Source organism: Myotis nattereri (assembly GCF_964212035.1).
Source record: "Myotis nattereri genome assembly, chromosome: 20".
NCBI lineage: Eukaryota > Metazoa > Chordata > Mammalia > Chiroptera > Vespertilionidae > Myotis > Myotis nattereri.
Genome location: NC_138096.1, coordinates 13,192,622 through 13,214,830, shown reverse-complemented (window position 1 = coordinate 13,214,830; position 22,209 = coordinate 13,192,622). Strand labels below are relative to the sequence as shown.

Below are 22,209 nucleotides of genomic sequence, written 5' to 3'. Positions count from 1 at the left end.
AGAACTAAAAAATCAGATGAGGGTGAGTCTAGAATTCCGTAGCTCCCTTCTTCCCTAATCCTCCAATAATGCTCCTGTTTGATTTTCTAGAAATATGTTAACCACCTACAAAGGAGCCTTTGAGGTTGCCATGATGAGCGTCAGTAAGGGTGTCGTCATTGGGACTATGCAGCGGTTCTCAACCTGTGGGTTGAGACCGCTTTAGCGGTCGAAGGACCCTTTCACAGGGGTCACCTAAGACCATCCTGCATACCAGATATTTACATGACGATTCATAACAGTAGCAACATTACAGTTATGAAGTAACAATGAAAATAATTTTATGGTTGGGTCACAACATGAGGAACTGTATTTAAAGGGACAGAAGGTTGAGAACCACTGGACTACAGGGTCACCCAATAGGAGGATTCAACCTATTTTTGAAGAGTAAGTATGGTGGTCATGGAAGGCCTCCTTGAGGAACACACATTTAATGATTTTGATAGAGAAATATAGGTTTGCCTGGGAAATAAAGAATAATATATAGTTTTCTTTTGTTTCTGAAAATCGTATTCACTATTCAGAATTTTAAACGTAACTATCTTTCATATAACGGGAAAGGCAAAGAGTAAATGAAACATTCTTAATGTAGCTTGGATTAGATGGAAATAAAATATTATAAGCAACACACACAACAAGATGATAGAAAAAGGGACAGGCCAAGAAAAAGTTAGGACAATCATGTCCACAAACTTAAAAACATTTTTCATTAAAAGGGTGGTTCATGGTCATTAAAGGTAATTTTATAAATATAGAAAAATTACCACATAGAAATTACCAAAAATATAAAAACACATGGAGTATATTTTCTTAGGATTTATCAAATGTAGGCTACTGGTATATATTCATGTTATATAAACAGAAGTCTATATAAATGATAGCATGATATTCCACTGAGTGAATTATTATCATTGACTTAACAATCCCCTATTGGACATTTAGGTAGTTTTATTTTTTCATTATTGCTAATATTATTGCCATGAACACCATTAGATATACAATCTTTTCCATAGTTAAGACTATTTCTCTTTGGATGTATATCTATATCTATATCTATATCTATCTATCTATCTATCTATATATATATTTTTTTTTTCAGAGAGGAAGCGAGAGGTGGAAGAGGAGGAGAAAGAGAAGGAGGAGGAGGAGGTGGAGGGGGGAGAGAGAGAGGGAGAGAGAGAGAATGAATCATCAATGATGCGAGAGAATCATTGATTGGCTGCCTCCTGAATGCCCCCTACTGGGGATCGATCCTGAAACCTCGATCCCGAAACCCAGGCATGTGACCTGACCTCCTGGTTCATAGGTAAACGCTCAACCACTGAGCCATGCCAGCCAGGCAGGACTATTTCTCTTTTGATTAGATTCTTGGAAGTGTGATTACTAGGTAAAAAATTATGAATACTACAGATTATCAAAATGATTTCTAAAAGGACTATGACAATTTACTTCATTATCAGTAATGTATAAGAGAATAAATTTCACTATGCTAGTGTAAACTTTTGCATTATTATTTTCTAAAGTATTTTTCTAGTTGTAACATAAATATCTGCCTTTGTGTCTCCGCTTATGCAACTGCTCATATCCTTTCTTCTCTACCCACACTGTAGGTTTCAAGTCAGGTATCTGCCTCCAAGATGCCTGCCATGATCAAATCAGGATGTTTTCACATGAGTAGTTTGAGGGAATTGTTTTAATGCTACAATTTTGATAAATCATCCACAAAATAATTCTGGCAAAATGTAAATTGTCTGTTTGGGTTTTCATCAGCCAATGTGTAATGTGCCTAAGAGACACCCAAGTCCTAACTATCCCTGACTCTTCATTCTTCTTTCTCTTCCATAAACATCTCTGACTGAACTGTAAATAATCACCAATTTTTAACGCATTTTGAACCTCAACCCATCTCTGACTCAATAAGAAACTGAACAGGTTTTTGAAAGATGACTTCAAGATAGATGCTCAGTGAACACCTATAAAGCACTTTAAAGAACAGCTTCTTCATGAATAATGATGTGCACAGAAATTGCAAAAAAATGCTCAGAAAAGAATTCTAAAGGAAAATTGATAATTATAGAGATAGAGCATAAACTCAACTTAGTGGATAATTAAAATGTATTTAGTTAGTTCTGGGCCACTTAAAATAAATTATTCACAGCCCTTAAAAAAGAAATGTAGCATATTATTTTATCTAGGATAATGTTTCCACCTACTAGTGATGGCACAACTGCATTCCATAGCAACTCATTTGGGTCAGCATTTTCTGGATCGTATATCCATATCTTGATAACCTACAAAACAAAATGTTTGCATTTCTTTAATTTTGGACAAATTGCATTTTTAGTTGTAGCAAAACATAACCATAAAAATGTTTATATATTTTAAAAACTTTGGTTATCTCATATTTTTTAAAAACTCAAAGCATTATGTGTTGTTTTTAAGTAAGTGAAACAACTCAAAGACATACGAAGGAAGAGTTAATAATATTCCTCTAAACACCTGAGGTAATTTTAAAACTTCATAGGAATGCTTATCTATCTTTCTCTGAACTCACAAATAGACACAGTGCCCCACCCCACACACTCACACACATTTTACAAAGATGAAGTCCCACTACACAGGTTATTTGTAGCTTGCTTTTGCCACTCGATACACCATGGCCACCTCACTAGCTGTAGGTCTAATTCTTTCCTTTCTTGTTTATAAATTTAGCACCATGTGGGGAGAATGGTTTCAGCTCCTCCCTCTCCCATGGGTTGGAATCTTCACTTTCCAGCTGCAGAAACATCACCCCAGTCTACTAGGGATTATATTGTGTCTAATATCCTTAGCTAAGAATTCTAGCTTATATCTTTGGCTTTTAATTCTTTAATTATTTCTGACCAATAGAAAACTCCTTTACTTGTTTTTAAATTCTATACACACACACGTACCTGTATAATGTAAAAGGCAGTACTAGCATTATGTAAACATATTTTCTTTTTAAAAAAATGTTTTATTGATTTCAGAAAGAGGAAGGAAAAGGGAGAGAAACATCAATGATGAGAGAGAATCATTGATTGGCTGCCTTCTGCATGCCCCCTTACTGGGGAATCGAACCATGTTCTCCTGGTTCATGGGTTTATGGTCAACCACTGAGCTACACTGGCTGGGACAGACATAATATTTTCTAAAAGGCATTTCTGTGTTTTTTGAGTGAGGTGGAGGTTATTCTGCATTATTTGGGCGTGTAATATGTATTCTACTTGTAGGAGTTTCTCTCTGTTTTCTATAAATTCCTTATTCACAAATAATACTCTCTCTTGCTTTTTCATGCAAGAGTTATAACCATAATAAAACATTGCATGATGTGAATTGGATTTCGGACAGGAGTATAAACAGACACATTCAACCATCTGGATGCAATATAGGAAGCTTATTTATTATTATTATTTTTACTGCATCTTTTTCTAGTAAATCACTGCTTTTAGAAAATTAAAATATAGTGCTTTACCTTCCAAATATTATCACCTGATTTCAATTTTAAAAATTTTGACCGTATCTATCATATATAATCATCCTCTCCTCCATATGTTAAAGAACTTTGAACTCTAGACATTTATTGTCTTAAAAATTTTTGAGCATTCCATAAAGCTTTTGTCTTATGTGGGTTACGTTTATCAATATGTATAACAAATTAAAAATATTTATTAATTTGTTTTAAAATTAAGATAAACATATTTACATGTTAACATAACCAACATGTTTTTATGAAAAAAATAACTATTTTCCAAACAAAAAAAAACAGTAAGAAGAATGGTTGTTTTACATTACAAAATCTTTTTAATATCTTGCTTCATAGAATAGCTGGATTTTCCTCTATGTTCCTCCATCAAGCTGCTTATGTGTTGTTCTGGTGAAAGCATATTGGGAGAATCTGTCCTCATGCAGATATGAAGTTGGAAAAGGGTAGACCTCCTGAGAAGGCCTGCGCCCTAAGGATCCTCAAACCATCCCTAGTACAATGCTCTACGCACATTTTGTTGAAAAATTAGTTTGGAAAATTCCTCTTTTGGTAATTATGGAAGATAAGAGAGAAAGAGTATAGTAGTGACATATGAAGGATGTATAAAATTTAAAAAAGAAAACTTACATGGGTTAAATTCTGATGGAAAGGACTGTTGGGAAAAAGAGGAATCATATGTTAGTAAACAGCATGCTAAATATTAGTTTGAATACTTTACTTTCAATATACATAACTAAATCTTAGAGTATTCTCTTTATATCCCAATAGAGATAAATTATTACGAGCTAAATGTAATAAAAGCCACATCTGGCTCTGGCTGAGTAGCTCAGTGGGTTAGAGTGTCATCCCGATACGCCAAAGTTGTGGCTTTGATTTCTGGTCAAGGGCACATCCCAGAAACAACCCATAGACACAGACAATAGTGTGTGATGGCCAGAGGGAAGGGTGGGAGCTGGGTGGAGGTAGGCAAAAGGGAGGGAAATGGGGAAATCTTTAATAGTGTCAACAATGTAAAGCAAAAAAAAAAATCAACCAATAAATGCATAAGTGGTATAACAAATCAAAGTTTCTCTTCCCCCACCCCCAAAAAAGCTACATATGTCTAAAATAAAATATAATTATGACTCTCATGTGTCTTCACAGAGGCTGAGGGGCCTGAATCTGCATGCTTCCTTAACAACAGTGCACATTCCCATAGCCAAGATGCATGACTAATCTTTTTTTAAAATCTGACATCATCACTTCACATCTGCAGCAACAGAAAAGCTCAACAGAACCAAAGGATGGTTCTCTGAAAAGGCTAATGAGATAGCAATACCCCTAGGAAGAACAAGGAAACAGAAGGGAGACACAAATAAAAATGTTACAAAGGTAAGACATGAATCACTGCACCGATCTCAGAGGTTAAACAAAAATAAGAGGACATTATAGACAACTTTATGACATTGAAATTTATACTAGAATTGCTAACTGAAGACACAGTAAATTTCCAGAAAAATACTACTGGTGAAAATGGACTTTACAAGAATAAAAATTCCAAACTAGCAAACTAGCCATTAAATTAGGAAATCTTCCACATCCTCTCACCACAAAAAGAATCCAGATTCAAGTGGATTTCTATGCAAGTTTCCATCAAATACTCAGGGAATAAACATTTCCTATCTTACACAAAATCTCTTAGAGGAAAGAAAAAAAAAATGACTAATAACTTAAGTGATGAGTCCAGCATAGTCTTGGTACCAAAAGTAGAAAAGGATGGTATGAGGGGAGAAAAATCACAGGCCAACCCTCAACCCCACTCCTGAATATTCACACACACACACACACAACACTAAACAAAATATTAGCAAACATGAGTATAGAATCTTCTATTACCATCTTGATGTTTTCTACATGAAACCCTGTCTTTAAACATATTAAAAAATATTAGCAAACAAAATCTGTCAATATATATGAAAGAGAATTCATCAATACTAAATTGGATTATTCTAGAAATACAGGGTCAGTTTAAAATAGAAGCCCTAACTGGTTTGGCTCAGTGGATAGAGCGTCAGCCTGCAGACTCAAGGGTCCCAGGTTCAATTCCGGTCAAGGGCATGTACCTTGGTTGCGGGCACATCCCCAGTAGGGAGTGTGCAGGAGGCAGCTGATAGATGTTTCTCTCTCATCAATGTTTCTAACGCTCTATCCCTCTCCCTTACTCTCTGTAAAAAATCAATAAAATATATTTTAAAATAGAAATATTAGTGACTATTATTCCCCCAATAAACATAGTAAAGGAGAAAAGCCATATTAACTTTTAAGTGGAAACAAAAAAAACTTTAAATAAATTTCAACGCCAATTCATAAGAAAAATTCACCGCTAACTGGAATAAAAGGAAATTTCCTTAACTTGTAACCTGTAACAAATATTATACAAAATAATGAAATGATGACAGCCTCCCTTTAACATCAGAAATAAAACAAGGAGGCCTGCTATATAATCCTTCTAGATACACTGTATGTCAATCATGCAGTATAGAATAAAAGGAATAAAAGACATACTTGTTGGGAAAATATATTTTTAGGCTATATGATATATAAAAATTCCAAGCTAATATATAAGTAAATTATTAGAATTAATATAAGAATGTTATAAGGTTGCTGGATATAAAAATCAACATTCAAAAGTAAACTGCATTATATACAACAGGAAGTTCTGGTTAGAAAATGCAATTTTAAAAACTTCACTAAAATAGCAATAAAAATACAAAAGTATCAAGAAATAAGTCTAATAAAAATGTCCACCCCTAGCAAGTTTGGCTCGGAGGATAGAGCATCGGCCTGTGGACTGAAGGGTCCCAGATTCGATTTCTGTCAAGGACACATGCCCAGGTTGTGTGCTTGGTCCCCAGTAGGAGGTGTGGAGGTGGCAGGAGATCAATGACTCTCTCTCATCATTACGTTTCTATCTCTCTCTCCCTCCCCCTTCCTCTCTGAAATCAACAACAACAACAAAAAAATACATTTTTTAAAATATGTCCAGGCATCCATATGAAAAAATTATGAAACTTTATTGGTAGACATGTAAAAGAATCTAAATACATGGAGGGTTATATATTACTAGCGGCCCGGTGCATGAATTCGTGCAAATTGAAAGGAAATTGATTAGAAGAAATATTTTAATATTGCTATTTGTCCTTTACTCTATAAGTGTCAACCAAATTCACAATTGACAATGACAGATGGAAACACACGCGTGCGACTGATGCCAACGAGAGCTTTAAATGAATCGCACATGTGTGAGTCAACTTAGCCTTTTATAAATATAGAATAAACTTGCCTAGTTAGACCTGCTTTCTGATTTAGCTAAACTTTTTCCCGCCCAGTGAGGCACCCCAACTTCTCGTTGAGGTAATTGTCAGCAACACAGCAGTAACTATCAACATGAAGCAGATTATTATTGTAGATCACGCAGGGAGAACAAAGGGTAAAATATTTAACTGCAGCAGTGTTTGACTATATTCTGCGCAGTCAGAAAACCTGAAGTTATTTTCAAGGTCCACCATTTCTTACTTCTTTTCAGTAGGGTCAAGTTTCTAAGCTTTCTAAATCTCCATTTTCCGGCTAATGAAAAGAAAATAGGATTCCACCGAGTCTCCTATCTACCTACTCCAGGACTTCTGTGAGGATCAAATGAGATGAGGCACGGGAACATGCTTCACAGACATTTGGTTAAAGTGTAAAGTGTTGCCAAAACCGGTTTGGCTCAGTGGATAGAGCGTCGGCCTGTGGACTGAAGGGTCCCAGGTTCGATCCCGGTCAAGGGCATGTACCTGGGTTGCGGGCATATCCCCAGTCGGAGATGTGCAGGAGGCAGCTGATCGATGTTTCTCTCTCATCGATGTTTCTGACTCTCTATCTCTCTCCTTTCCTCTCTGTGAAAAATCAATAAAATATATTTAAAAAAAAAAAAAAGTGTAAAGTGTTTCCACCTGTGTTCCTGGGCTGAAGAAACTGCAAGGGGGTAGTCATCGCTAGGGAGAGGAAACCGGGCATTGCTATGTGATGTCATTACCAGGTACCCACAGCGACCGTTTCCGGGTTGGGTGGAGCTATGGGCTGCATTTTGCACCATGGGGTCTTGTCAGAGTTAGCTGCGATTTGGTGGGCTGTGGCTCTGGGGTAGTGGCGGGGCGTGTGTCCCACTTGGGGGAAGCTGAGTGTTGCTTTGTGGGCACCAAGTGTGCAGTGCCGTTTCTCTGTGTGTGTCATGGCAGCTCCTGCACTGAGCGTCTGCCCCTTGGTGGTCAGTGCACGTCATAGCAACCAGTCAGAAGGTGGGACGGACACTTAGCATATTAGCCTTTTAGATAGACTAGAGGCCTGGTGCACAAAATTTGTGCACAGGGGTGGGGTCCCTGAGCCCGGCCTGCACCCTCTCCAATCTGGGATCCCTTGGGGGATGTCCGACTGCCAGTTTAGGCCCGATCTGTAGGGGTCGGCCTAAAGCAGCAGTCGGACATCCCTCCCGCAATCTGGGACCGCTGGCTCCTAATCACTCACCTGCCTGCCTGGCTGATCACCCCTAACTGTTTGTCTGCCTTCCTGATCACCCCTAACTGCCTCTGTCGTGGCCCCCGCACCTGGGACCCAGGATTCCCTCCTCAGGCCAGCTGCAGGAACCCAGGACCTGGGCTTCCCTCTATCTGGCCGGCCGCAGCACACAGGACCCAGAGTTTCCTCCTTCTGGCCGGCCACAGGCATCCAGGACTGGGCTGGCTTTGCTCAGGCCAGCCACAGGCACCTCGAACCCCAGGCAGCTTTGCCTGAGATGGCAGCAGGCACCTGGAACCTCTGATCGCCCCTAACTGCTCCCCTGCCCGCCTGATCGCCCCTAACTACCTCTGCCTCAGCCCCTGCACCTGGGACCCAAGGCCTAGTCTGGAAGGATGTCTGGTCTAATTAGCATATTACCCTTTTATTAGTATATTCTTTTTTTTAAATTATATCTTTATTGTTCAGATTATTACATTTGTTCCTCTTTTTCCCCCCCCATAACTCCCCTCCTCCCAGTTCCCGCCCCACCCTCCGCCCTCACTCCCCACCCACTGTCCTCATCCATAGGTGCACGATTTTTGTCCAGTCTCTTCCCGAATCTCCCACACCCCTTTCCCCCCCAAGAATAGTCAGTCCATTCCCTTTCTATGTCCCTGATTCTAGTATAATCACCAGTTCATTCTGTTCATCAGATTATTTATTCACTTGATTCTTAGATTCACTTGTTGATAGATGCATATTTGTTGTTCATAATTTGTATCTTTACCTTTTTCTTCCTCTTCCTCTTCTTAAAGGATACCTTTCAGCATTTCATATAATCCTGGTTTGGTGGTGATGAACTCCTTTAGCTTTTCCTTATCTGTGAAGCACTTTATCTGACCTTCAATTCTGAATGATAGCTTTGCTGGATAAAGTAGTCTTGGTTTTAGGTTGTTGGTATTCATCACTTTGAATATTTCTTGCCACTCCCTCTGGCCTGCAAAGTTTCTGTTGAGAAATCAGCTGACAGTCGTATGGGTATTCCCTTGTAGGTAACTGAGTTTCTTTCTCTTGCTGTTTTTAAGACTCTCTCTTTATCTTTTGCTCTTGGCATTTTAATTATGATGTGTCTTGGTGTGGTCCTCTTTGGATTCCTTTTGTTTGGGGTTCTCTGCGCTTCTTGGACCTGTAAGTCCATTTCTTTCACCAGGTGGGGGAAGTTTTCTGTCATTATTTCTTCAAATAGGTTTTCAATATCTTGCTCTCTCTCATCTTCTGGCACCCCTATAATTCTGATGTTGGTACGCTTGAAGCTGTCCCAGAGGCTCCTTACACTATCCGCGCATTTTTGGATTCTTTTTTCATTTTGCTTTTCCGGTTGGGTGTTTTTTGCTTCCTCGCATTTCAAATCATTGACTTGATTCTTGCGCTCCTCTGGTCTGCTCTCGGGAGTCTGTATAATATTCGTTACTTCAGTCCATGTATGCTTAATTTCTAGGTGGTTCCCCAATATAAGATCGAGGGTCTCATTAGTTTTCATGTAGATCTCATTAAGTTTATCGGCGGCTTCTAAACAGTTCTTGAGAGACCTTAAAAGTGTGGTTCTGAACTCTATATCTTCCATTGACAATTTTGTCCTGTTTCTTTGTCTCCGCATTTTGTTATGCTTCCTTGGTGCACCCCCTAGTCGTCTTTGTGCACAGTCTTATAGTTAAACCTTGATTGCTGTAGCTAATACCAGGGAGGGTTTGACCTCCAGGCCAAGTGGCTATGAGAATCAGCTGTGTCTGCAATGAGAGAACTTCTGTCCTCTAGGGAGGTGCTAATCTATCTGGCAAATGCCTCTGAGGCTATCCGGCAAATGCCTCTGTGCAGGGCTTGAGCGGGGCGGGTCGCACAGGATCAACAGGGTGGGCCTGAGAGAGCAGTTATGGCGGCTCTCAGTCCTGTTCCCAGGGGCTCTGCCTCTCTGAGTCCCAGCACCCGCTGCAAAGCTCGGAGAGAAAGCTGCACTCGCTCTGACCGAAGCCAGGCAGTCCCGCTTCTCCCGTTTGAGTCTGGGTCCCTAAAGACTCGCCCGGATCTGGAGCTCAGAGTCTGGGACTCCCTCCCAATTGAAAACGCCAACCGCGCCCTCCGCCGCCAGGCCGCTCCGCGCACTCCGCACCTCAGAATTTGACTTCAGCACTGCGCCTCCTCTGAGTGTCCGTATGCGTTTCTCTTTCCTCCTAGTTGTAGGACTTCCACTCAGCCAGCGTTCCAGTGGTTCTGGGTGATGTCCGTTCCGTTTTTTAGTTTCACTTTTGAAGTAGTTGTTCAAGGCAGCAAACTCCGGTGCTCTATTAGTATAGATTCTTGAGTAGACTTTCCAATTTGATTAAAATATTTAGAGAAATTATAAAAATTCCTACCAGGGTTTCTGTGGAATTTGACAAATCAGTTCTAAAAATGTATAGGGAGAAAAACGAGGCCCAAGACATAGCTAAGAGACTTCTGAAGAAGCTTAAGAGCTGGGGTTGGAGTGGGATGGATACTGGAGCTACCACTTATCAAGGACAGCTGGACTGGAAAGACATCCATGCAGAATGGAAAACTGACCTATGACAGAGCAGGCATTATAGGTAAACATATTATTCAATAAATGGGTATGAAAAATTAATTATTCATCCAGAAAAATAAAATTGGATCCCTGTCTTGAAGCATGTACAAGAACTACTTCCAGGTGGGTTAAGGACTTAATTCTGGAAGGCAAAAATGTATTGAACTTTTACTTATTATTACTTTTATTTAAAAAATATTTTTATTTATTTTAGAGAGAGAGGAAGGGAGAGAGAGAGAGAAATATTGATGTGAGAGAGAAACATTGCTTGGTTGTCTCCTGAATGCATCCCCAATCAGGGATTGAACTTGAAACCTGGGTATGTGCCTGACCGGGATTGAACCTGTGACCTTTTGGTGCACGGGACAATGCCCAACAAATGGAGCCACATCAGCCAGGGCTGTGTTGAGCTTTTAGAAAATATATAGGAGAATATTTTTATGAACTTGCAGGTAGGAAAAGATTTCTTAGACTAAAAAGGGATAAACCCATAAAGGAAAGAGTTTATTAATTAATCTACCATAGCAGGGACCCTGCTATCAATAGAGATCATAAAAAATGAAAAGCTGCATAAAGTGGGATAAAATACTTTAAAAATATATGATAATGTCCTAGTAATTAAAATATAATGAAACTATTTTATGAAATATAAAAACAACTCAAAAAAGGCTCATTTAATAGAGAGACAAGAAAATTCCTCATGAATACATGAAAACATGCTAAACAGTAATCAGGAAAGTATAAATAAAAAGCACAATGACATAATTTCACACCTACTAGTTTGGAAAAAGTAAAAAATCAGAAAATATTAAGCGTTCATTACGATATAGCACAATTGGAACTTTTGTCCATTTCTGGTGTAGATATAAAATTTGGCAACCTTTTCAAAAATCCCTTACGCATTACCTAGTCAAGTTGAACAAGTGCATACCCTAACTTTAGGCAATTCTACTTTTAGGTCTATATCTCAGAGAAACGCTCACGTATGTGTGTTAGATTGGTACTTTCCAAACAGTAATGAATAGGCTAGGGCTTATCGAATGATTTTATAGTTCAGTTAGTTATTATTTTTATTTTTGTTAATCCTTACCTGAGAATATTTTTTTCTATTGATTTTTAGAAAGAGTAGAAGGGCGTGTGGGGGGCAGGCGGAGAGTAAAAGGAGGGAGAAAGAGAAAAAGAGAGAGAGAGAGAGAGAGAGAGAGAGAGAGAATATCATTGTGAGATAGACACATTGATTGGTTGCCTCCTGCATGGGGCAACTGGGCTGGCATTGAACCTCTAACCAAGGCATGTGTCCTTGACTGGGAATGGAACCCAAGACCCTTCCTTGACTGGCCAAGGCACCAACCATTGAGAAACACCGGCAGGGCTAATTATTTTTTCTTGTACTAGTTTTCCCTTCTTAGTTATATTCATTCACTTTCATGATACAATGGGTTAGAAGAGCTATCCAAGACAGAGTCCTTTTTAATATCTACAGTAATAAAAGCATAATATGCTAATTAAACCAGATGTCCTTCCAGACGTGATACCGGACATCCTTCCAGATGAAGCCAGGGCTGGAGGGAAGCCCAGGTCGGCAGCCAGAGCAAAGCCTGGGGCCCAGGTGCCAAAGGGAAGCTGGTGCTGGCAGCTGGGGGAAGGAAGGCCTACTCTTGCACGGATTTCTTGCACCAGGCCTCTAGTAATGTATATAACAGAAATAAAAGAGTCTTGTAGTCTGAAAAATCAGAGTCAAACCCCAATGCTATCTTTTAGTGGCTTTGTATTTCTGTCCAAATTCCTTAATCTATCCAAGCTTACATTTCCACATTTAGAAAATAAAGATAATAATACTTACATTTGTGTGGTTATTGTGACAAACTGAGAGATGTGATTTACATAAAATAGAAGCAGTGTATGTTCAAATAGTGGTTGTGATTGTTATTGTTTGTTTTTCAATATAAGTTTGGCAGGATATTTGAGAATTTCTTTTTAAAAAATATATTTTTTTATTGATTTCAGAGAAGAAGGGAGAGGAAGAGAGAGATAGAAACATCAATGATGAGTGAGAATCACTGATTGACTTCCTCCTGTATGCCCCCTTCTGGGGTTGGAGCCCACAACCAGGGCCTGCGCCGCGCCCTTGACCAGAATTGAACCCGGGTCCCTTCAGTCCACAGGCCAACGCTCTATCCACGGAGCCAAACTAGCTAGGGCTATTTGAGAATATCTTCATTGGTGAAAGAAAGCTTAGATGGAAACTGTAATGTACATAACCCATTTGTTAATTTTGTTAATTAAGATTTAAAGCTTAATTCTCTTAGGAAGTATAATAACCTTTGTATTCAATATTGCATTACTTACATAACTCTATGATACCACATGAAGCAAGTATTAGAACTGCCCACAAATAAATAGCGTTCTTCTTCTAAATCCTAAAAGAAATTGCAAAAGCAACTATGACATATGAAGGTAACTTAAAAAAATAATTTAATACAGGGATCAAAGTCACAGAGGAACTAAGTTAATTATGTAAGATTAGAGGAAGTATAATGAATAAATTTCAGAATAAAACTAATAAGTCCAATTCTTCAGTTACTCTCTGTAATTGAGGATTTACTATCATGGGTGGCGACAAATTTAGATAGCTTATTATTTCTATTATATTTGACTTTGTGTAATAATAAGGAATATATATATATATATATATATATATATATATACATATATATATATATATATATATATATATATATATATATAATGTCTTTGCCCCCAGTTCCTGAGACAGGGGTCCCGAAACTTATTAAACAGGGGGCCAGTTCACTGTCCCTCAGACCGTTGGAGGGCCGGACTATAGTTTAAAAAAAACTATGAACAAATTCTTATGCACAGTGCACATATCTTATTTTGAAGTAAAAAAACAAATGTTTTCGGCGGGCCGCATGTGGCCGGCGGGCCGTAGTTTGAGGACCCCTGTCTGAGTCTTTGACCGTGATTCCCAACACAGAGCTCCCTAAACTCTTGTCATTTCCCGAGTGATAGGAGTGTCTGATGCAGAGCTCCTACAATTTTCCCCACTGAAACACAATTCAGTGAATTTTCTTGTTTAATGGTTACCAACCAGAGGTGATTTTGCTCACCAGGGGACATTTGGCAATGCCTGGAAATATTTTTGGTTGTTTTTGAGTGAGTTTCAAAAGACACATGTCCCTCCTTAAAGGTTGTAAAATCTGATGACACTATACCTAAATGACAAAGATAGTCCTATGTATGCATGTATTTGTGTGTGATTATTTTTTCACATAACATGTTTCATAATGTTTCTATGGGTTTCCAACATACAAAAAAAGGGAAAGGAACCCGGCTGGCATGGCTCAGTGGCTGAGAATTGATCTATGAACCAGGAGGTCATGGTTCGAGTCCCGGTCATTTCACACGCATGAGTTGGGGGCTTTTTCCCCAGTGGGAGGCATGCAGGAGGGAGCTGATCAATGATTCTCTCTCATCATTGATGTTTCTCTCTCTCTCTCCCTCTCCCTTCCTCTCTGAAATCAATATAAAGATATTTTAAAAGAAAAAACAATAAAAGAGGAAGGAATCCTGTACTTCTTCGGGAATTATGTTCATGAAACTTAAAAAACTCATAAACTCAAAAGCCAAATTCAAGTATTTTCCCATCTATAGGGATTAAAAAATGAATGAATATTCATCTGGCTTCTCTCATATCACTCTACTTGTTTCATGAAAATGAAGATTGTTAATTTAAAAGAAGGCACAGCCCTAACCGGTTTGGCTCAGTGTGTAGAGCATCGGCCTGGGGTCTGAAGGGTCCCAGGTTCGATTCCAGTCAAGGGCATGTACCTTGGTTGCAGGCACATCCCCAGTAAGGGGTGTGTAGGAGGCAGGTGACTGATGTTTCTCTCTCATCGATGTTCCTTACTCTCTATCCCTCTCCCTTCCTCTCTGTAAAAAATAATATATATTAAAAAAATAAAATAAAAAGAAGGCACAGGCCCCAAAGTAAAGGCGGGATTAGTCACACAGAGTCTCTGTAGCAGTGGCTTTACACATTTGTGTGAAAACTTAAGCTGTGAGGTGTGGGTCCAGTATTTTGTTACTAATTGATAAAGTGCCAATATTTTAAAATGCTTGCCCTGGCTGGTTTGACTCAGTGGTAGAGTGTTGGCCTGGGGAATGAAGGGTCCCGGGTTCGATTCCCGTCAAGGGCACATGCCTGGGTTGCGGGCTTGGAGGAAGCCGATTAATGATTCTCATCATTGATGTTTCAATCTCTCTCTCCCTCTTCCTTCCTCTATGAAGTCTATTAAAAAAATATTAGAATGCTTTACTTTTTTGGTAAACCTGAAAGGATTTATTTATTTGCATTCACATATGTTTTCTTGAAAAAACAAACAAACAACAGAGTAAAAACGAATCTAGAAATGGCTCTTCATCCTGGGCATTGTCATAGGAGTATATGATGTGAGCGCTCTCAGCCGGGAGCACTGTTATCATTACAATGGTAACTGGGGCTTTAACATGCTGATAAAAAGGCTAAGTGAAAATCACATACCATTCCATCACTTATAACTTGCAAAGACACATCTAAAAAGTAATGACATTTTAACAGTAATTTAAAAATACCTCTCATTTACAGTTACAACTTATACTATTTAAAATAGGTTGAATTAGGTTGAAAGCTCAAAAAAAGGAAAAATGAACTGGATTTTTCAAGTTTCATAATTTAGATCAACTCACTGGCCCTGTAACAATTGGTCTTATAGTCTGAATGCCCGGAGAAGAACAGCGCAGCTCTGTCTTAGGCGAACTAGCAGTTAAAGAGAACAAGAAGAGAGAAATAAATAAAGATGCATACGAAATTAATCAAAGTTTTCTACTCTTGTTTAAGCCTAAAACTTCAATAAGAAAAAGAAAAATACAGCAATATTTGACTTCTATTTTCAAACTAATTTTGTTTTTCTTTTCACATCTATTTAATGGGAAGAAATTCACATTGAATCACAGCCTTGAGTCTGAATTCATGCTATGTGAATGTTTTGTTACGTGTAAATACACATACATTGACATTCACGACAAAAATATTACCGTTTATTTTTCAGAGAACAAGTTCCTGGCACACTCCACTCAGAAAATAATGTTCCTTCGTACTCTAACGTAATCTAAAAAAAGAAGATAAAATAGTTCAAACAAAAACTTTGCTCCAAAATTTTCACCTCATTGTTCAGATGTACAATTTAATTTTCTGGGTCTTTATTAAAGGAACTAGAGGCCCAGTCCATGAAATTTGTGCATTCAGGGGTGGAGGGGCCCTTCAGCCTGGCCTGCGCCCAGTCCAGGAGCCCTCAGGGGATCTCCAACTGATGGCTTAGGATTGGACCTGTCAGTTGGACATCCTCAGTGCTGCCGCGGACGCGGGAGGGACTCCTGCCACCATTGCTGCACTTGCCAGCCATGAGCCCAGCTTCTGGCTGAGCAGCGCTCCCCCTGTGGGAGCACACTGACCACCAGGGGGCAGCTCCTGCATTGAGCATCTGTCCCCTGGTGGTCAGTTCGCGTCATAGCGACCTGTCATTCTGCAGTTCGGTCAATGTGCATATTAGCCTTTTATTACATAGAACTAGAGGCCCGGTGCACAAAAATTTGTGCACTGGTGGGGGGTGGGGTGAGGGGGTGTCCCTCAGCCCCTCATGTGCCCTCTCAGTCTGGGACCCCTCGGGAGATAACCGCCTGCTGGCTTAGGTCCGCTCCCCGGGTGGCAGATGGCAGGCCCGATCCCTCGGTGCCTGCCCTGCCTCCCCAGGTTGCGCACACGGCAGGGCCGATCCGGGGGATGGAGCACCACCGCGGGTTGGGTCGCACATGGGACGCCCGGGCGGGCCAGCCGATTGCTGCCGCCCCGCCGGGCCGCCCCAGGTCGGGTGGCACACGGGATGCCGAATGGAGGCCGGGCTGGCTGGCCAATCGCTGCTGCACCACCCAGCCGTCCCGGGTCTGGTCGCACACGGACGCCGGCCCCCCCCCCCCCCCCCCCCCCGGTCACAGATAGCAGGCCCGGATGTCGGCAGGGCAGGTGGGATGGCACCGTCCCACCCCACCGCCCCGGGTCGCAAATAGCAGGCCCAGATGGCGGCGGGGCAGGCGGGATGGCGCTGCCCCGCCCTGCCTGCAGTATGCAAATTAGCCATCTTTGTTGGTGGTTAATTTGCATATTGCCCTGATTAGCTAATGGGAGGCGTAGTAAAGGTACAGTTAATTACCATGTTTGTCTATTATTAGATAGGATAATAATTAAACTTTGATGTATTTGAAATTTTAGAAAGTAGTACAATGAAAGAAAAGTAACTTTTCTGGGACACTTCAGTAGTTTCCCCACCAAATAAGATTTTTATTTTATTTCAAAAATAATATATTAAGTATCTAGGAGGTACTCTAGTAGGTTCTGAGCATTAAAATAAGAAGATAAATGAGACAGGGTCATCCTATCTGTATCATGACATTATGTTTTAAATATTAATCACAAAACACTCAAACCAACACCAGTTGTTTTTGAAACTTACATATCTAAGGACTATTATTAGAGAGGGAGATCTATATTAGGAAGATAAATGAAATGAATATGAAATAAAAATAAAAGAATGACACTGTACTATACAACTGAATATGATTAACTCTGCCCTAAGACAAACACAACAACAAACAAACAAAAAAACTTAACTTTTAAAAAGTTAAACACTTACAGTACTTCTGGTACTAAAAATGCGGTAGTTTGGGCTGCTAGCGTAATATCTGTGGAGGAAAAGGTCAAATAAGAATATGAAAATTAATTTCTCCTCCAAGGAAGAGGGATTCTATGCATGGTCAGAGCATGCCTGGGCTGCCAAGAGCTTTACATTTCTGCCCACACATCTTCCTGGAGAGCAGAGTCAGGGCTAAAACTCAGGATTATCCGTGAACTCTACCTACCACTCAAGAGACGTTAGGGTTTGCTCAGTATCCAAAGACACTAGAATGACAAGTACAGATGCTTCTTGACTTACAATGGCGTTACATGACAATAAACCCATTGCAAATTGAAAATATTATCATTCAAAAATGCATTTAATACCCCTAGCCTACCAAACATCACAGCTCAGCATAATCTGTCTTAAATGTGCTCAGCTCACTGACATTAGCCTATAATTGGACAAAATTATTTAACATAAAACCTATTTTATAATGAAGTGTTGAAAAATCTCATGTAGTTTACAATGCACATGGCTTTTCCATCACCACCACGTCAAAAAATCATTAAGTGGAACTATCGTATGTTGGGAACTGTCTGTAAATACTTTTCCATCTTTTTTTATTTACTTATTTACCTTTAATACTAGAAGCCCAGTGCAGGAAATTCGTGCACGGGTGGGGTCCTTAGAGGCTTCCAGCTGGGGCCTCCCTTCCGCCCCCTGGTGGTCACAGTATGTCATAGCGAGCAATCGAATTCCTGGTCAGGAGAACTCCTGAGGGGACACTTTTTTTAAAAAATATATTTATTATTGATTAAGATATTACATATGTGTCCTTATCCCCACGTTACCCCCTACCCCCCCACCCCCGCTCATGCTCTCATCCCCTCCCCCCCCCCCCCCGTTGTCCGTGTCCATTGGTTAAGCCTATATGCTTGCATATAAGTCCTTTGGTTGATCTTTCCCCCTTACCCCCACCCTCCCCTACCTTCCCTCCACGGCCCGACAGTCCAATCAATGCCTCTCCGTCTCTGGATCAGTCCTTGTTCATCAGTTTATGTTGTTCATTGTATTCCACAAATGAGTGAGACCATGTGGTATTTATCTGCTCTCCAGTTCCATCCATGCTGTGGCAAATGGTAAGAGTTCCTTTTTCTTCTTCCTCTTCTTAAAGAATACCTATCAGCATTTCATATAATGCTGGTTTGGTGGTAATGAACTCCTTTAGCTTTTTCTTATCTGTGAAGCTCTTTATCTGACCTTCTATTCTGAATGATAGCTTTGCTGGATAAAGTAATCTTGGTTGTAGGTTCTTGCTATTCATCACTTTGAATATTTCTTGCCACTCTCTTCTGGCCTGCATGGTTTCTGTTGAGAAATCAGCTGACAGTCGTATGGGTACTCCCTTGTAGGTAACTGAGTTTCTTTCTCTTGCTGCTTTTAAGATTCTCTCTTTGTCTTTTGCCCTTTGCATTTTAATTATGATGTGTCTTGGTGTGATCCTCTTTGGATTCCTTTTGTTTGGGGTTCTCTGTGCATCCTGGACTTGTAAGTCTATTTCTTTCACCAGGTAGGGGAAGTTTCCTGTCATTATTTCTTCAAATAGGTTTTCAATATCTTGCCCTCTCTCTTTTTCTGGTATCCCTAAAATTCTGATGTTGGTACACTTGAAGTTGTCCCAGGGGTTCCTTACACTATCTTCATATTTTTGGAATCTTTTTTCTTTTTTCTTTTTCGGTTGGGTATTTTTTGTAACTTTGTATTTCAAAACTTGACTTGATTCCTGGAATCCTCTTGTCTACTGCTGGATCTCTGTATAATATTCTTTATTTCAGTCAGTGTATGCTTAATTTCTAGTTGGTCTTTTTTCATATCCTCCAGGATCTCACTAAATTTATCGGCAGTTTCTAGAAAATTCTTGAAAAACCTTATAACCACGGTTTTGAACTCTATATCCAGTAGTTTGTTTTCCTACATTTCTGTCATTTTTGACCTGTTTATTTGTTTCCGCATTTTCTTTGTTTCCCTGTGTTGGTAAAGTGGCTTTGTGTGCTAGGTGTCCTATAGGGCCCATTGGCTCAGCCTCCCCAATTACCTGAGGCGGACACTCTTGCTGCACCCCTTCTGGGCTTTGTGCACAGCGTTGTTGTAATTAAGCCTTGAGTGTTGTAGGTATCTCTGGGAGGAATTGACCTCCAGGCCAACTGGCTGTGAGAATCAGCTGTGTCTACGGTAGGAGATCCTCTGTGCTGAAGACACCCTTATGGGGCAAGACTTGCTTCAGTGGGGCTTTGGTGCTCACTGAGTCTGCCCCCTGAGTGTGTCCCTTATGGATCTGAGGAGTTGTAATCTAGATGGTCCCACTCTGACCACTGGGTACACTGGCTCTTGGATCTAAGGAGGTGCTAATTTAGCCTCTGCCTGAGGCTACCCAGCAGAAGCTATGAAGAGATCTGCAGATTCCCCTTCCTTGTTTGGGGTTTGGAGGTGTCAATATGAGACCCAGCTTTGAAGCAATGCAAGCTGCTGTGGGGCCTTAGGCCTTCTCTTGGAAGTTCTGCATCTGGCCAAGCTGCAGTTGGTTAGGAAATTTTCAGATTGCAAAGGGCCGGGGCATTCATATGCAAAAGCCTCTGCTCAGCTTGAGTGGGGTGGGGTCTCAGGGAATCAACAGGGTGGAGCAAGCAGCTAGTTCTGGATGATGTCCGTTTTGTCTTTTAGTTGTATTTTTGAAGTTGTTGTGGGAGGCAGCAATTTCCAGTGTTTACCTATGCCGCCATCTTGGTTTCCATTTGGTTGATAGTTATATTTTATTTTTTTAATTTGAAAAATTTTTCAATCCTCACCTGAGGATATTTTTCCATTGATTTTTCAGAGAGAGTGGAAGAGGAAAAGAGAGAATTTTCCACTGATTTTTCGTAGAGAATGGAAGAGAAAAGAATGGTAGAGAATGGAAAGACAGAGGGAAATATCGATGTGAGAGAAACACATCCATTTGTTTCCTCCTGCACGCACCCCAACCAGGGTCTGGTCATGGGAGGAGCCTGCAACCGAGGTACGTGCCCTTGACCGAAATGGAACCTGCGACCCTTCAGTTCGCAGGCCGAAGCTCTACCCACTGAGCCAAACAGGCTAGGGCAAGTGAAAAGATCTTACAAAAGATCTTCATTTGGACTAGTCATATTTCAACTTCTCAAAAGTCACGTGGCCAGTGGCTCTCATAAAGCATTTTTTTTTTAATTTAAATTTCAGTATACTTTTAATATTATTTTGTATTCAGCTGTACAGCATAGCGGTTAGACAATCCTATACTTTACAAAGTGCTCCCCCTGATAGTTCCAGTGCCCACTCGGCACCATACGTAGTCATCACAATATGATGGACTCTATTCCCTATGCTGTACTCTACAGCCCCATGACTACTTTGTGACTGCCATTCTGTACTTCTTAATCCCTTCACCTCTTTCCCCCAGACCCCAATCTCTCTCCCCTCGGGTAACCACCAGTTCACTTTCTCAGGACTTCACTGACCTCTGCAATGGCCCCTCTTAGTATTTGCCCCCCTCAACGCCCCCTCCCCAGGGAGATGCCTGGGTCCCCCCCATGGCCACCTCCGCGATGGTTTGGCTGCTCGCTGGTGTTCTTACGCTGGGAACGTGGGAGAGCAGGAATTACTTACTGTCAGGGCAAAACCTCCATGGCACAGAACATTCGCAGGGCGTGCTTCTTCCTGGTGAACCCCCCGAATTTTAACCTGCGGTGAAAACCTCTCTAGGGTATTTTAATACACGTCCTTCAACCACTGGCGACCTAGTGAGCCTAGTGCAGCGGTTCTCAACCTGTGGGTCGCCACCCCTTTAACGGTCGAACGACCCTTTCACAGGGGTCGCCTGAGACCATCCTGCATGTCAGATATTTACATGACGACTCATCACAGCAGCAACCTCACCGTGATGAAGTAGCCACGAAAATAATGTTATGGTTGGGTCACCACCTGAGGAACTGTATTTAAAGGGCCAGAAGGTTGAGAACCGCTGTGTGAATTCCCCGCCCCCATCCCCCATCTCTGTGGAAATTTTTGAATTTTTGCTCCTCTCCTCTCGGGCAAAAGCAGAGTCTCAGGATTCCTGAGGGCTCAGCGACGTGAAGTTACCGCGGCTCCAGGGCAGCCCAGTCCCAACAGCGCCCCCTCATCTCGCGCCTGGAGGCACCGGAAACGTCCGGCAGGGGCGGTGGGGCGCTGGTACCCGGGGGATGGGGGAGCGGGGACCTGAGGGCCCGGACGGTGGCCGCGGACTCTGAGGCGCTGGGAGGGGGCCCCCTGCGAGGCCCCGGGAGCCCCGTCCTCCACTGGCGTCTCTACCTCCACACAGCCGAGCCGCAGCAGCTCAGACAGGACAGCAGCACCGCCACTGCCCCGGCGGACATGGCGCCCAGACGCTCAGCGGAACCGCGCCTCCTCGCCGGTTAAGCCCACAGGCCTACCCGCCAAGTGCGCATGCGCGGGAGCGTGCGTGTACTCGTGCGCGTGCGTGTGCGCGCGCGCGTGCGTGTGCGCGTGCGCGTCCGCGTCCGCGTGCGCGTCAGCGACCCGGTGCTGAAGGGGAAGCCGCAGTGGAAAATGGAAAGCAGGGCGGGTAGAGGTTGGGAGGTGGAGGGGGACGGGGAGAAAATGGGAGAGATCCGTCACACTACCGACACGGACAAATAAAATAAAATCCAAACCAGGTTTTCGGAAAGGCAGAGCCGTGCTTTTTTGGAGTGGAACAGCAAAACCACCTAGGAAAACCCGGGGTGAAAAAAGATAGAACCTCCCAG

The 22,209-nt window shown here is 41.5% G+C and overlaps 1 protein-coding gene across 1 annotated transcript in view; it reads right to left on the bottom strand.

Annotated features, from left to right (window-relative positions):
• The window catches only part of LOC308535580 (cation channel sperm-associated auxiliary subunit epsilon-like), a gene marked incomplete at its 5' end in the record, with an annotated part of 85,217 nt that extends 63,398 nt beyond the window's left edge, over positions 1-21,819 (bottom strand). Inside the window, 7 exons of the mRNA XM_081114522.1 lie at positions 2,253-2,330; positions 4,172-4,196; positions 13,011-13,081; positions 15,408-15,477; positions 15,756-15,829; positions 17,408-17,456; positions 21,755-21,819. Coding sequence (XP_080970648.1) covers positions 2,253-2,330; positions 4,172-4,196; positions 13,011-13,081; positions 15,408-15,477; positions 15,756-15,829; positions 17,408-17,456; positions 21,755-21,819 — 432 coding nt within the window. The remainder of the gene's footprint in view (positions 1-2,252; positions 2,331-4,171; positions 4,197-13,010; positions 13,082-15,407; positions 15,478-15,755; positions 15,830-17,407; positions 17,457-21,754) is intronic.
• Between the last annotated feature and the right edge of the window lie 390 nt (positions 21,820-22,209).